The 13,954-nt window shown below is 46.1% G+C and overlaps 1 protein-coding gene across 1 annotated transcript; it reads right to left on the bottom strand.

Moving 5' to 3' along the window:
- Positions 1–780: 780 nt before the first annotated feature.
- tamalin (trafficking regulator and scaffold protein tamalin) lies at positions 781–12,369 on the bottom strand. The gene is made up of 8 exons (XM_076740687.1): positions 12,073–12,369; positions 9,627–9,679; positions 8,352–8,406; positions 6,473–6,575; positions 5,252–5,345; positions 4,284–4,350; positions 3,395–3,461; positions 781–3,222 (listed from the first exon to the last, which is right to left on the bottom strand). The coding sequence occupies exons 1-8, from the start codon at positions 12,268–12,270 to the stop codon at positions 2,738–2,740; spliced, it is 1,122 nt and encodes a 373-aa protein (XP_076596802.1). The 5' UTR covers positions 12,271–12,369; the 3' UTR covers positions 781–2,737.
- Positions 12,370–13,954: the final 1,585 nt, after the last annotated feature.

Below are 13,954 nucleotides of genomic sequence, written 5' to 3'. Positions count from 1 at the left end.
TTTTTAATGATTTCTGGTCCTGGACCTGTAACACGAGTCCTCGGCTTCTAAATCTTGCTCCCAGTGGAGGCAAATGTTTTCGCTGCTGTGTCGGTTCGTTCACTGAGGTACAAAACTTTTCAATCCATAATTGTGGACTGAAGGGACACATGGATTCCCAAACAGGCTGACCAGGTCGAGGGGCCCCTCAGCTAGAGACATTTCTTGTTGCAAAATCAAATAGTTCAACAACAACAAAAGCTCACTTCATAACTCCACACCCCCTTCACCCCAGACGGCACTGACTCAAGTGACATCACTTGAGGCAATTTATCCGATTTCAAGCGCCTCCCTCTGGAGCCTCAAAAGGCTCCTTCAACCTTTTTTATACATGCAGTTGTACCCCCTGTACCTGTAAACAGACTTTGATGTGTCCATTTACTTTTACAGTATTTCTGTTTGTTTTCACCTTCCTGATGCAGCTGATGCAATAGGCAACATGCTGCTGCAGCTACATACATGACGGGGGGGGGGGGCATCTATCTTGTTAAGAGTCATATTGGACGAGAGGTTCCATCAGGCTGCAGTGCAACAGTTCAGGAAACTCATCCAAAATTGTCAAAGATAAATATCCAAGTTATTTTTCAGTGTGAGGTTGGAAAATTGTGTTGGAGAATCATGTTCTGGTCCGGAGAGTCATGCCAAGTGTGGGTTTGTCTAACAAGGGAGATTATCATTGTAGACGTGATGTGACCTGATGTGAATGAAAGGCAAGATATGAAACAGTAAACAAACTGCCTTAAATACTCTGCTCATTTTATTTTCCTTTTCCTTTGACCCGTCTAGAGCTGCAATCATTGGTTGATAAATCGCAGATCGACAGAAAATGAATCGAGGAAACGCAGGGGTTTTACATTAATGCCAGCTGAATATTTTCAGGTTTTGGACATTCAATGATTTGATGGCTCAAATCTGATGTTTTATAGACTAAATTAGTCATCTAGAAAAGAATAGGCAGATTAATCCATAATAAAGAGCTTTTATTTGTAGCAGTATTCAGTTTTTAGATGCCAGGATGTCACTTTGTTGATGGTATGAAGAGTTCAGAGGACACGACTCCTGCTGGATGATGCATTTTCAGCTCTCAGTATTTGGTTCCAACCTTTCTTTCTCCTGATTACAAGTCAAATTTTAGGAGTGAATTCTATGTAAAACAGTGGAAGCACCCTGCCTGCAGTTCATACTCAAACATACTGCGGCACAGACGAAATTCACCACACAGTCTTTGAATCAACAGTGGTGTTTTAGCTGCAGGAGGACCTCCAAACATTTTCATCTGTTATTATTGACAAGCCACCACCCTATACTAACCTCCCACTGGGTTAATTACTGAGTGCCAACTGTGCCCTCCTTGTTTGGGCCCTCTGTCTCTGTTAAATGGCCCTTTCAGACATTGTTTTTAGTGTACCGTCATCTTGAATCATTACCCTCTCGTTATGCATTCAGGCATTTCGCTCTACACCCATGTTTTAAGCACCGACAAGCTTGCATAACAATCCCTTATGTCGGCGTCCCCCCCCCCCCCCCAACAGCCAGAGGAGGGCATGAAGAGGGCTCGGCTCTTACACATGGCCACATACCATCGCTCACCATCATCGACACTCCTGACGCATCTGTGAATGAGCGGCAGGGGACAAAAGGGATCAACGGCGCAGAGCCAACGGAGAGAGTGACCACCATGACCTCATGGGTCAGCTGGGATCCAGGAATGAAAAGACTCCAAGCAACCCCCGCCCAAACACACACACACCCAATGAGCTCTTGGACAACTGAAGCCGCCATGGGAATATGGGAGCGTGGAAGAAGAGGAATCGGCATTCGCCTGCAGGAGAAAGAAAGCGGTTGTGTTTGGAATTTTGGGTCATGCCTTTCTCTGCACATTCCTCTCTATTCTCCCAACAATAAAGTGTGTCATAGCTGATACAACAGCCTCCATTCTGGATACCTTGCACAAAAAACCACACACTAACCTCCTAAACTCGTGTGATAACTTAAACCGTGGCAGAGTTGTAAAGCTATAAAGACTTACTATATTTACAAGTATCACATGGAGCGGGACGCATCTCCACTGGGTAAATTACAAACAGATTGTGTATACACTCGAGGTCTGAGCACTAATTTAAGTTTGGCAGCTACATTTCCCACAAACAGTTGTGGCTCGTGGAACAAAATAGCTTTCTTTGCAAGTTCGGCACAAAATAATGAGCATATAATCTGAAAATGCCACATTTTTTATTTTTAGGAGCTGTGACTTAGGCGGAAAAATAAAACAGGATCAATCTGAATCATCTAAAGTAGGTATCAAACTTACAAAACGTCGTGTTGCACAGTCGCAATCATAACGGGTCATTTATTCAGCTGTCAAAAGGTAAAGTGAGTGCATGCAGTAAAAACGGGGAAATCCTTCATTCTGTACATAAACCTGACACGTTCAAATAAATAAATAACTTAAAAAAACAAAACAACTGGAAAGAAAAGTTCTGTACAGCTGTGCCACTGTGAGGGCTACAGAACGCAGCCGAATGTTCATTGGTCGACCCTTTCATGAGGGAGGGGTGCAGCTGCAGAGCCGTTACTTTGGTCTCCGTCTCTTCACTCTTTGGGGCTGCTTGCACTTTTTTCTTTGGCAGTTCAGCTCGACAGTCGCTGGTGCTTTAAGAGTTTGGGTCTGTTCTCTGAAGTTTTGGCAAACACCTCCTCACAGTTTGCTCTCCTCCTCCTCCAGCGGGCGGTTTAAGCCCGGGATGAACTTGAGGAGGCGCCTGCGGAAGCTCTTCTGTTTGGGCTTCCTCTGCAGCGAGTTGAATCCTGCCTGCTTCTCCCCCGAGGCGGACGACGACGACGAGGATCCCCTCATGTAGCTGCGCGTGCTGGCGCTGCGGGTCAGCTGCGTCTTGGCCGTCGCGAAGAGCTCGCTGGCCGGCCGCAGGCGCTGCTGCCTCTGCTGCTCTTTCTTTTTGTCCATGCCAGTGTTGTCTGAGTCTGCGCTGCCGTCCACCTGGTACAGGCAGGTCTGGTAGAGGGGGTCGTCCTCGGTGGCCGTGCTCAGGAAGCTGGCGCTGCTGCTGGTGCTGCCGGTGCAGCGGAGCGCCCTCTGAGCGGCGGGGCTGGGAGTGCCGAGGCTGCCGTAGACGCCCGCTGACTCCAGGGACTCGTACACTGCGGCGTCGCTCATTACTATGCCTACAGGAAAGAGGGGCAGAGTGAGGACAGTGGTCCACGAGCATCGCTGTGTCTAAGCACAAAGGCATGCAGGAAACCATTCAAAGTGGGATGACTACTTCTTACTTTTTTGTTCGTATAACTGTTATATCTGTGACTCACATATGTGCAAAAAATTCCACAGACGACCTACCGTGAACAAGCCTCTGCTCCTGCACCATCAGCGACCGATATTCATCCCATTTCTCATGAAGAGTTTGCTACAGGGAAACAGAGATGATGTTAAGTGAGTGTGAGGGGAAAACCACAACACACAGACTGTGAAAAAACTCATGAAAGGGGATCTTGAACTTATTAACAATTTAAAACTTTACAAAGCAACAAATAAGACTAAAGAGTAAAAGTATCTGTGCTGACGCTGCAGGTCAGCGGCCAGTAAATGCTAAATAACTTAATGTATGAAGGGGGAAATTCTGAATGCGCTGACAAATAACAGGAGCTACAGGCCAAAACTAACAGGAAGATGACGTATCAGAGGGCATTCCCAAATACCACGAACTGGCAGGCAACTTAATATGAATATGACTGTGCCAGTTCTTCAGACAGTGTTTTCTTGTCTATAGTCTCCACAACGATGTCGCCCTGAGTCAGAAATCAGCATCTAGCTACATTCACGTCAAATGCGGCGTGCTGAGCAGCCACGTTAATCTTTAAAAACGCTGGATTAGTATCTCAGAAAGCGGCCGCGTCGCAGCTCTCACACACTCGTGGATTAGAGCGGGACAGCTGCTGTGATCCTGGGGGGGGGGGGGCGCGCTCGCTCGAGCCGCTTCACAGGCAGCTTTTTAACAGCCAAGTCAAGAATGTGTGCAGCGATCAGCGAGCCTGCTGGAGGAACTGCTGAGGCAACAGGTGCTGCTGCTGGGGAGACAGGTGTGGAGGGAGGGGGGTGTCTATATCTAGCATGCAACGTAATGTGTGTGTGTGAGGCTGGGGTGGGGAGGGGGGCACACACAATCAGGCTGACTCACTGCTGACAAACAGTGAAAAACTGCTGCAGCAACACTCAAAGACCAACTCACCTTCAGATACTGCAGCCGCGCCTCCAGCTCCGCTTTTCGGATTGAGTCGCTGTAAACCGTCTCCAGCCTTGAAGTGTAAAACCGGAAGGCAACAGAATTAATAAGTGTAACAGGAAGCGCTTATAAAAACTACAAGGGCAGAAAGCAGCGGTTTTAAAAACAAGTTGGACCATATGAAAGGCTGCTTTCAGAAGACGGTGGTCTGGTGTCAAACGGTTTACGAGAGAGGGGAACGCACACTTTCCACTCAAGATAAAATCCTTTGAATTTCACGAGTGGGCGACCAACTTACAGGGCTTGTTTTCACTTCAACGCTTTAAACACGTCTAATTCGGTGATGTCAGTCCATAAACTGGCACTCTTATGCGGTTCACCTCGCTTCTCCAGCAGCAGCTCTGGAAGCGTACAGGCCGGGCCCTGCTAATTGTCCTTTTAATGTTTTACAAGCAAACGAGGAAGAGAGTTCAGATTAAACACCCACTCAGCGCTCAAACGCCAGACGTCGAGTCCTGACAGCGACGTTCAAGATGCTTCAGCTGCAGATCTCTTTCACCTCAACAAGACTGATTATCTTTAGACTCATAAGCTGCCGGTACGCTTCATCAGAAGTGCTTATCAGGTGGTTGAACAGCTTCTGAAACCCCCTCCCCCGACACCTCTCTGATGTCTGATTAGGGGGAGAGTCTGATCGTGTCTGCTCAGGTTTGAACTTCTCTCTCTGGTGCTCTTTCTTTCAGTCTTAACTTAACTTTTTCTGTCTCTTTGCACGTGAGCGACAACAGAAAAATGATGTGAATTTTTGATTTAAAATAAAGAAAAGCAACATTTTTGCTGAGTGGGAAAGTTAAATCAGTGGTTCTCAGACTGTTTCTGTTCTTCCCTCCTTTGGAAGCTGAAATAATTCCTCCGGTGTGAAGTGTAAAGTGAGCTGACGCGACCCGTCGGCCGTTTCCTGTGACTGAGCGTACCTGATTGTGTTGCCGCAGGCCCTGATGAGCTGAACGATCTCCTTGTGCCGAAATCCCTCCACGGTGGCCTCGTTCACGCTCGCGATGGTATCCCCTGCGCACACACACACACACACACACAAACAAACAACATGTGTGTTAACCAGCTGCCATCAGGTCAGGATGCACTTCAATCCACTGCGGCTTCAATTACTGCAAGCTGCTGCCAGCTGAGGCTCGTTTGATTCTGGATGAAACCGCCATACATGTGCTACACAAATGTGGAGCGCCGTGCGTGTGCAGCCGTGGCAAACGGCTCGTCGCCGAGCTGCAGTTTTCAACATGTTAAGGCCACGTACGTTGATTTGAGAACTGGCGTTCTACTTGAGCCTCTGCAGCTATCAGACGTGGTGTGAACTCTCCTGCGTGACAGCGGCTTTTTGGGAGGCTTCAGGACAAAGTGTGCTTTCCCCTTCCAAAAACCACCGCCTAATCTGCTTCATGCGATGAAGTCACTGTGTTTGCAGCGAGACATGGGGAACAATAGAGCGAGCATGTGAGGAATGTAGGAAGTGAAACTGAAGTGACATGAAGGCTGGATGAAGGAGGGTGGCGGCAGAGAAACAACTTTCTTCTTATTTTCTGACACACTGACGGAGACGTAACGCTGAGAGCAGCCTGTGACTAAGAGGTCACGAGTTTGAAGACCAGAGACGAAGTCAGAAAAGAGCTGTAGTGCTCTTTAGCTCTCCTCCTTCTCATGTCACAAATATTTTCTTCACCTCACTGATAAAAACACGACTGCACACGCTGGTTTATTCCCACACACTTTCTATTTTTGAGGAATTTCTTTAAAAAAAACACCCAAAACGAAACAAACCGTGTTTGCCAAATAAAAATAACACTTCCTTCCAGATTCGAGAGGTCGTCTTTGCTTTACTCTATCTGGCACACCGTCGAGAGGAGCTGGCAAATGCGTGTTGGCTGAAACAGCCGCTCACTTAGTTGTTTGTTGACTGGAAAATGAGTAGGTGCACAGTCATGTTTGTACTTCTCTAAACAGCCGGCTGAAACGCACGAGTGCTTTTGTTGACGTACGGTTGGTGAGTGTCAGCTGGCAAACACAAAAGAAGACCAGCTGAACCAAAACCTCCTGACGTGCTCGCTTCCCCTATTACAAATGTTTTCCAGGTTATTTCAGGCGTCCGTGCGGCTCAAACAAAAACACAAAGACAAACTCACCAACTTTAAGTCCCGCTTGCTGAGCCGGGCTGTCGTCGTGCACCTTGCACACAAACGTGCACATCTCCACCGAGTTCTGGTCCTGATGGTGCAGCCCGTAGGTCTGAAAGAGACAGAGCGATCACAGTGAGAGACGGGGACAGACTTATCACTGCCTCCTTACTCTTCACGTACAGGAATCGTCTTACACAACGTGATTGATGTCAGCAGTTTTGAAATCGTGAAGCCGGGCGATGCAACACCGATAACCACTGAATGACAGGCCGAGGAAGCCGTGACGGAAGGGGAGACGTACGAAAGCAGAGCGAATCAGTGAGAAACATCAGACGTGGTGCAAACATGCAAAGCGAGATAACTTTCTCTTGTCTGATTACACAGAACTGCTGGTAAACTCTTTCACCATCAAACATTAAAGGGTACAGGACTGAAAACATTTGTTGACTGCTGAAGCCTCCTGTTATCTTTAACTGAACGCTGGAATGTATTTTTGCACAGAAAAGAGGATTGTGGATTTTGTCCCCCATCAATTACAGTTAAATCTCTTCAGGAGGAGATCTCCCTGCGGCCTGTAGGGACGGTTCTGTCTACAGCGACAGACCTCCAATAGATGATCCACTTTACAAACCTGCTGCTCCCTCAAAACTCATGAGAGAAACACAGAACGCTGCTAGAAGCTAACAAGAAATCACCATCTCTTCATTATGTGTCTAATATTTTGTTGTCTTGGAAACAGTTTTTGTTACTTCCACATGCATTTGCATGCATCTTCCTCGTTTCAGTCACCGCAGCCTCTGCAGGAGGTCACTGCAGTCGGCAGAGAGACTTCCTCTTGTTACACAACTATCAGTCAGTCGTCACGCTGCTGCTGAGGGAGGCTGAAACTCAGGGACTTTCTCAGCAAACAGGTCGAGACACTCACCACGCTGTCTCGTACAATCGCGCCACTAATCAAGCTTTCCTTCTGTTACAGTCAAGCCTTCTCATTCAAACATGGATCCAACTTGGACGGGTGTCTCACCCGGAAGTCCGCAGCGATGGAGACGTGCCCGTCTGTGTTTGCTGCTGGCGCACTGTGAGCTTCCTTCTCAGCAGCCTGAGAGATAAACACACGCCATGCAAATATGTTCCAAATGCAAATATCACATTTACATGCTGGATCCTCGGCTCCACATCTGTATTAACACAGCAGGCGCTGAGGGAGGAAAACCACCAGCAAGCACAAGACTCCCAAACTCATCTCTCTCTGCGCTGACCGTCAACCTGACCCTCACTTCCTTCTGGCCACAGGCAGGCAGGAAGGGCGGAACCTCCATCGAAACCGTAAATAGAACAATATGTGTTTTCCTGAATGCAGCACGCCACTTCCAGACACGTAAACTGACCAGCAGAACATTAGAAAATCCACTTCACTGTGAAAGAAACACTCAACCTTTAACCCTTTCAGAAAACTACTTAAAGAATGACGTGTGAGTAACAGAGCCGACATTGTGAGGCGACGCTTCAGGGCACGGCGGCACAGATCAGAGATACGGAGGTCAAATGTGCGAAGCGTCTGCCTGCTGGACGGCCGAGGGCGAAGCAGGTATTTCATGGAAGCGTGTGAGCAAACCACACGGCTTAAAATACACGCTGGGAGAGAAAAAAGCCATCTCCTCTGCTCCCGAGTCATGAGATGAACATCGAGTTATTTGACTGATGCGTGACCTTTCGCCCCCGCCGGCGCAGGCGAACGCTGGGATTAAGAGATTTGCGGGATAAGATGTACACGCTTCAGTCACTCAAGAATCATCATCTGCTGACCGGGGACGTGGCCGATCGGGGAAATCCTGTTAAATGGAGCTCCAGAGGTTAAGACATGTACCAGCGTTAATCCTCTTACCTGGATCTCGAAACCAAACGCCTCCTCGTCGTTCTTCTCCAGGACCACCACCTTCCTGGAATAAAGAAAGAGATTCTGTCATTTTTATTTTTGAAACATCAGATCAAAGTGATCTCACACCCTGATAAGCGTCAACTTTGATAATCGGTTCGTCATTTTAGTCATTTTTCAAGCAGAAACGCCAAACTTTTGATAGCTGCAGGCTCTCAAATGTGAGACATCGCTGCTTTTCTTCCATTAAAAGCAGTGCTTTAAATGTAGAAATGCACTCGTGCGTCGTTATCTTGTGATACAGCAGTAAAAATAAATCAGGAGGAGAAAAGGCATAAAAGGCAGGCAATCAATTATCAAAGAGCTGAAACGATTAGTCAATTAATCAGCAACCACTGGGATAAAAGACGGGTCATTTTAGTCATTTTCGCGGAAAAAATGATGAATTTTTCAGGCATGTCCTCAAAGGATGAGAGGATCTTCTGCTTTTCTCTGTTTTACATCATTGTAAATGTTAATGTTCTGGACACCTGAAGACGTCACCTTGGGCTCTTGGATATTTCTGTGATGGACATTTCTCACTGTTCTCTGATGCTTTATAGACCAACTAATTCATCAAATAATTAAGAAAACAATCGCCAGATCGTTTGATAGTGAGAATAATAGCTAGAGCCCTGCTTTCAGGGTTATGTACACAGGAATCGGATATCTCTGTGTATGAAATCACCTTGAAAAACAATGAAAAACCTCACAATGTAAAAAGAAGAAGATCAAAATCGCTGCAGCAGAACCGGAAAAACAACTTTTTCTCATATACCCTCAAACTGTGTAAGTCCTATAAACAGACTTCGATGTGTGAAATCAGTGGAGTTTCTGTTTAAAGCACATAAATATGTGACTGAACAGCCTCCCTTCAGATTCGTGGTTAACGTTACACACAGGAGGAGGTCAACTACACGTTCACGTCCATCTCTGGATTCCTCTCCTCCAAGCGTGTCCTGATCTAAACTGCATAACGAAATGTCTTCACAGGACTTCTTCTGTGTCCGGCAGCGTCTGGACGTCACAGCTGAGCGTCCAGCACGAGGGTCTGAGGGACGTCACAGCAGGGTCTCTCATGCATGAGAAGCCATGAAAATTCATGACGACCCTCAGGAATATCATGCATAACGATGGCGGCCATCGTTAAGGAGCTCTGTCTGAATGAGGGCCTTTCCCTGCTCGGCACCTGTCGTGGTTTTAGCCCTGAACAGAGTGGGGACAAGCAGTGAGGGGGGACTGTACCTTTGTGGCTCTGGAGACTGTGTTAGGGGTTTCCACTTCTGCAGCCCACCGCCCTGTGAGGAGAAAGGAAACAGAGACATGAAGCGTGTCAGACACCTACGCCAGCTTAACCTGATTACTCATCAGGGTTTCTCCCCAACATTTCCTGGACACACCCACTGTACACGGGAGTGCGTCGACCGGTCTGGCGAGTCCTGAAGCCGCACGCGCGTGCCGTGCGGCGTGTTTGTGTTTTTAAGTCACTGAGCCAATATGCATGTATGAAAACATCAGCTCTGAAACCAGAAATGCGTGTCTGGCTGCTCTCTGTTTACTTCAAGCAGTCACAACATGAGAGGGAGACGTCAGAGCGCCTAAATTTAGCCTTCATTTCACACAGAAATCAGCTGCCTTCAGGCACTCGGGCACTTGACTTGTGCGAAATTTAAGATCAATTCAAACAAACTCCAGCCTGCGACAGAAACAAATAAGACACAGCGCTGAGCACTGGGCTGGAAAAGCTGCCACAATACGCGCATTGAGCGAAAAGCCCAGTCAACAGCAGGTCAGCACCGGCCCTACCTGGCTGTGTAAATAAGGAAGGCATCCGTCCAGAAGGCTCCACTAAATCACTTACAATCAACCCTCGTCTGTTCCAACTCAATCATGTTCAAATGCTGCAGCCATGAAAGGCCGCTTTGTGCCGCGGCCTCTCTGCGTAGTAAAATGTTGCTTTCTTTATGTCCCAACACTTACAGGATTGTCCCGCCTGCGTCTCAATGAGTGCATTTATTCCCACAGAGACGACGGAGGCGGCTGCAGCAGGATCCTGTGTGCGCACAATGCTCTGTTGTAGGCCTTCACTGCAGCTCCTGCACACTTGTATACTGTATGTAGGAGAGCTGTGGCTGCCTTTACAGCACGCTGCTGCACATGTCTGACGCCAACGAACTGGGATGAAACTCCAAAGGACTGGAGAATTGAATCAGATGAGCTTCAAATGAAACTTTCAGGCAGTATTATGTAACAGCAGCTACAGCTGGTGTCGTTCCAGAGGAGGGGTCCTGTTCCTCAATCAGTCAATGAACCACTCCAGACAAACATGTTGTTATCGGACTCAAAGGTCTGACTCGTTCACCTCGTCTTCGGCGCGCTCTTATTTTGAAATAAAGGCCACATGGAGAGAGTCAGACCAATGATGCTCAGGCTGAGTCAATGTTGTCAAACTGATGTAGATGTTTTACAAATGACTCATAAAAAGACCCCAGTTTGAACTTGAAACGTTGTTTCAGTCGAGTACTTATGATCTGTCATATGTCGAGCTGCAACAATGAATCCATTCATCAATTATCTTTCAAGGCAAAAAAGTCAAAATTGGCTGGTTCCAGCTTCTTAAATGTGAATATTTTCTGGTTCCTTCACTCCTCTGACAGTAAACCCAATATCTTTGGGTTGTGGGGTAAAAGGAGACATGTGAGGACATCATCTCAGGCTTTGGGAAACACAGATCAATGTTTTTTTCATGATTTTCTGACATTTTATAGACCAAGCAACTAATCGATTAATCCAGAGAATGAACAACAGATCAATCAGCAGTGAACAGAACAGTCAGCTGCATCTTTAATCATGTGCTCAAAGTCTTTTGACATCAGTCTTTTAAGAACTCCACACATTTTAGTCAAGCTGATGTCTCTTTGCTCATACTTATTCGACTTTTTTGAATTTTTTCAGCCCACAGGAACCACTTCATTGTGACAATTATGATAATTACACCAGTGGCTTGAAATGGTTCTCAATTACCTAAATGTAAATAACCTTTAAAATCATAATTATGTCGACACTTCCCATCATCGCTGTGAAGAAAGGAGTCATTTGTATCTGAAAATGAGCTTTTTGACTGTGTTTGACACATGCTGAGAGGTCCACACATGAAGCTCTGTACAGGGACCTGGTCTTAAAGACACAACAGAGATCAGATTCAGTGTCTGGGTGGTCCTCACTTGCCCCTGGATGGGCTTCTGTCAGCTGGCAGGGACACAACAGCCTCCAGCAGAGCTTCCCAAACACCATCAGATGGATAAACTCCAAAAATGTACACGACAAAATGCCATAAAATGTGCAATGCGAACTAAGGTAATGCAAACTAGATGGGTTGTCTGGTCTTAATTAACCAATGGTCTCCTCCTGTGGCAGGTGAAGAACCCATGAAACTCAACGAAAAGGGTCCATTTTGCTGAAAAAGCACAGAAGAGGGGCTGTACATGAGTTCATGCTGAAAATGAGTCAATAAATCTGCATCGAGAGTGGAAAAACTTCATATTCAGCAAATCAAACTGAACATCTGAAGCTTAAAAAGTTCAAACCAACACAAAAGTGCGCAGTTTCTACCTGATGTTTGTGAGAATTGACGGGAAAAAATGAGGTTTCCCACAGACTGATCACAGTAAGTGTTCAATGGACTTCTTACCTTCTTGAAGTTTCTGGGCAGCGTCCCGCCAGAATAAGCCAAAGTCCTGTAGTTGTAAACCTCCGAGGAGTTGCTCGGTACGTCCATAGTCCCGCAGCTGTCTGACTTGGACGAGGGGAAATAAATGTCGTTGTCGTGGGATGCGGGTCCAGTCTCCGGCCCGCTGGAGTTCACCTTCTTCAGCCTCCTGAACGTCATGCCGGCTCGCTGGGAGGAGAGAGAAACTCGGCTGTGCGTTTGTCCCGTGAGAGCAGCGGAGAAAGATGCTGACCGAGCTGTGAGCTCCAGCGTGGAGGCGACTACAGTGTCACTCCAGCGCGTCCCTCCTGAGCAGGCTGCGGGGGCGGGGACTTTGTTGTGAAGGACACGAATGAGTGCCAATGGAGACGTTGACGTGCATCCTTTATGCTGCCTTCAAGTACACCTCGGACTTTTACCTGTCACGTAGATGAAGTGTTTTTGTTTCAGGGTAGCAAATTAAAAATAATAGCGGTTTTATTTTAGCAACTGTTTGTTTAGTTGATTAAGTTTTAGTTTTGTTTTTTTTTCTCAAGCAAAAGATGCCAAACATTCACTGGTGTCAACCTCTAAAAATGTGAGGATTTTCTGCTTTTCTCTGTTTAATTTCTTTTATTCCTGAATATTTCGAGGTTTGTGACAGTTCATTCAGACACAACAAACCATCATAAGATCTAACTTTGGTATTTCAGAAATTGCACTGGGCTTTTTCACTACTTTCTCCCATTCTACAAACCAAATGATGAGTCTGACATAATGTCATGATCAGTTGTCAGACTAACCCAAAAGGCAAAATCCACTGAAATCCACTTGATAATGATAAAAAGGATGAAAATAAAATAAAGACAACACATTCACTGGTTGTGAATATGCACCACTCATTCCTTCCTTTACAAATCCAGGTGACTTTATTGACCTGGAACATTGTTTTGTTGGAGCTCTTGAACCAAAATTGGATTTCAGTTTTGATTTATTCTCAGTAGTAATAAATGTGTGATTTACACTGTGCTCTGTAGGGCAGAGCCTGACTTTACATCCTGGTGAAATAACAGATCTAAAGTCCCCCTGCAGTCAAAATGAGTTTTGCTTCTTGTCACTGCTCTTGGCTGTTTGACCTTCACTGTGCAGAAAGATGTGTGTGTAGGATATGACACAGAGAGCTGTTTTCACATTCACCTGCTGAGGAGGGGAAGTTTCTCTGTGCTCATCTTACGTCTCAGTTTAACACACTGACACACACAATCAGGATTTTGTGACGTATAAAACCTACAAAAGTGTGACGTGGGAAGTTGACGCCTCCTGAATACACCGACTGACAATTGACTTCTCAGTTACATTGTGTCTACAAAATAAAATTGGGAAACTGAAATCATCTGAGCATTCATAAACGGGATTTTTTTTACTGGGGGTTCAGGAGTAGACGCTTGGTTTACTAAACTCTGAAAAGGCAAGAAGTCCTGAGGGGTTTTTTAAGGCATCTTTATAGTTCACTGAAACTGAGCTGTTCTAAGGAACATGTGTGAAATAATTCTTTACATTATTGGCTTACTTCATATTCAAACAGCTGTTTAAATTACTCTGAACAGCAGCTGTTTCAAAGCTGTAAAGTTTCCAAACATGCAGTATGCCGGGAAGTCCTGATTTGTCCAACAGCGTTTGAAGGCAGCATCTGTTGCCTCTCGCTAAAAGTTAGGGGTTAATATGACTCAGAGAGAACTATTATTTACTTTAAGCACAGGTCCTCTCTATGACAACAAAGAGACTAAGCTGCACAATTATGACTTCAGTCTAAAAGAGGAAGAGAAAACAATTATTTTGATTCAGTGGACGTGATCATGTTGCAGCCATCTGTGGTCACAGACTA

The sequence above is a fragment of the Chaetodon auriga genome, chromosome 10, assembly GCF_051107435.1.
Source record: "Chaetodon auriga isolate fChaAug3 chromosome 10, fChaAug3.hap1, whole genome shotgun sequence".
NCBI lineage: Eukaryota > Metazoa > Chordata > Actinopteri > Chaetodontiformes > Chaetodontidae > Chaetodon > Chaetodon auriga.
The sequence above is the reverse complement of the archived record's forward strand: the minus strand, read 5'-3'. Positions and strand labels throughout refer to the sequence as shown.

What these genes read in the sequence shown, in the direction of transcription:
- tamalin (XM_076740687.1), bottom strand. Translation starts at nt 12,270, where the DNA reads ATGACGTTCAGGAGGCTGAAGAAGGTGAACTCCAGCGGGCCGGAGACT. An exon ending in GCAAGCGGGACTTAAAGTTG is followed by an intron (nt 5,346 to 6,472) that starts GTGAGTTTGTCT and finishes GTGTGTGCGCAG; the next exon opens with GGGATACCATCGCGAGCGTG. An exon ending in CGCGGCTGCAGTATCTGAAG is followed by an intron (nt 3,462 to 4,283) that starts GTGAGTTGGTCT and finishes GTTTCCCTGTAG; the next exon opens with CAAACTCTTCATGAGAAATG.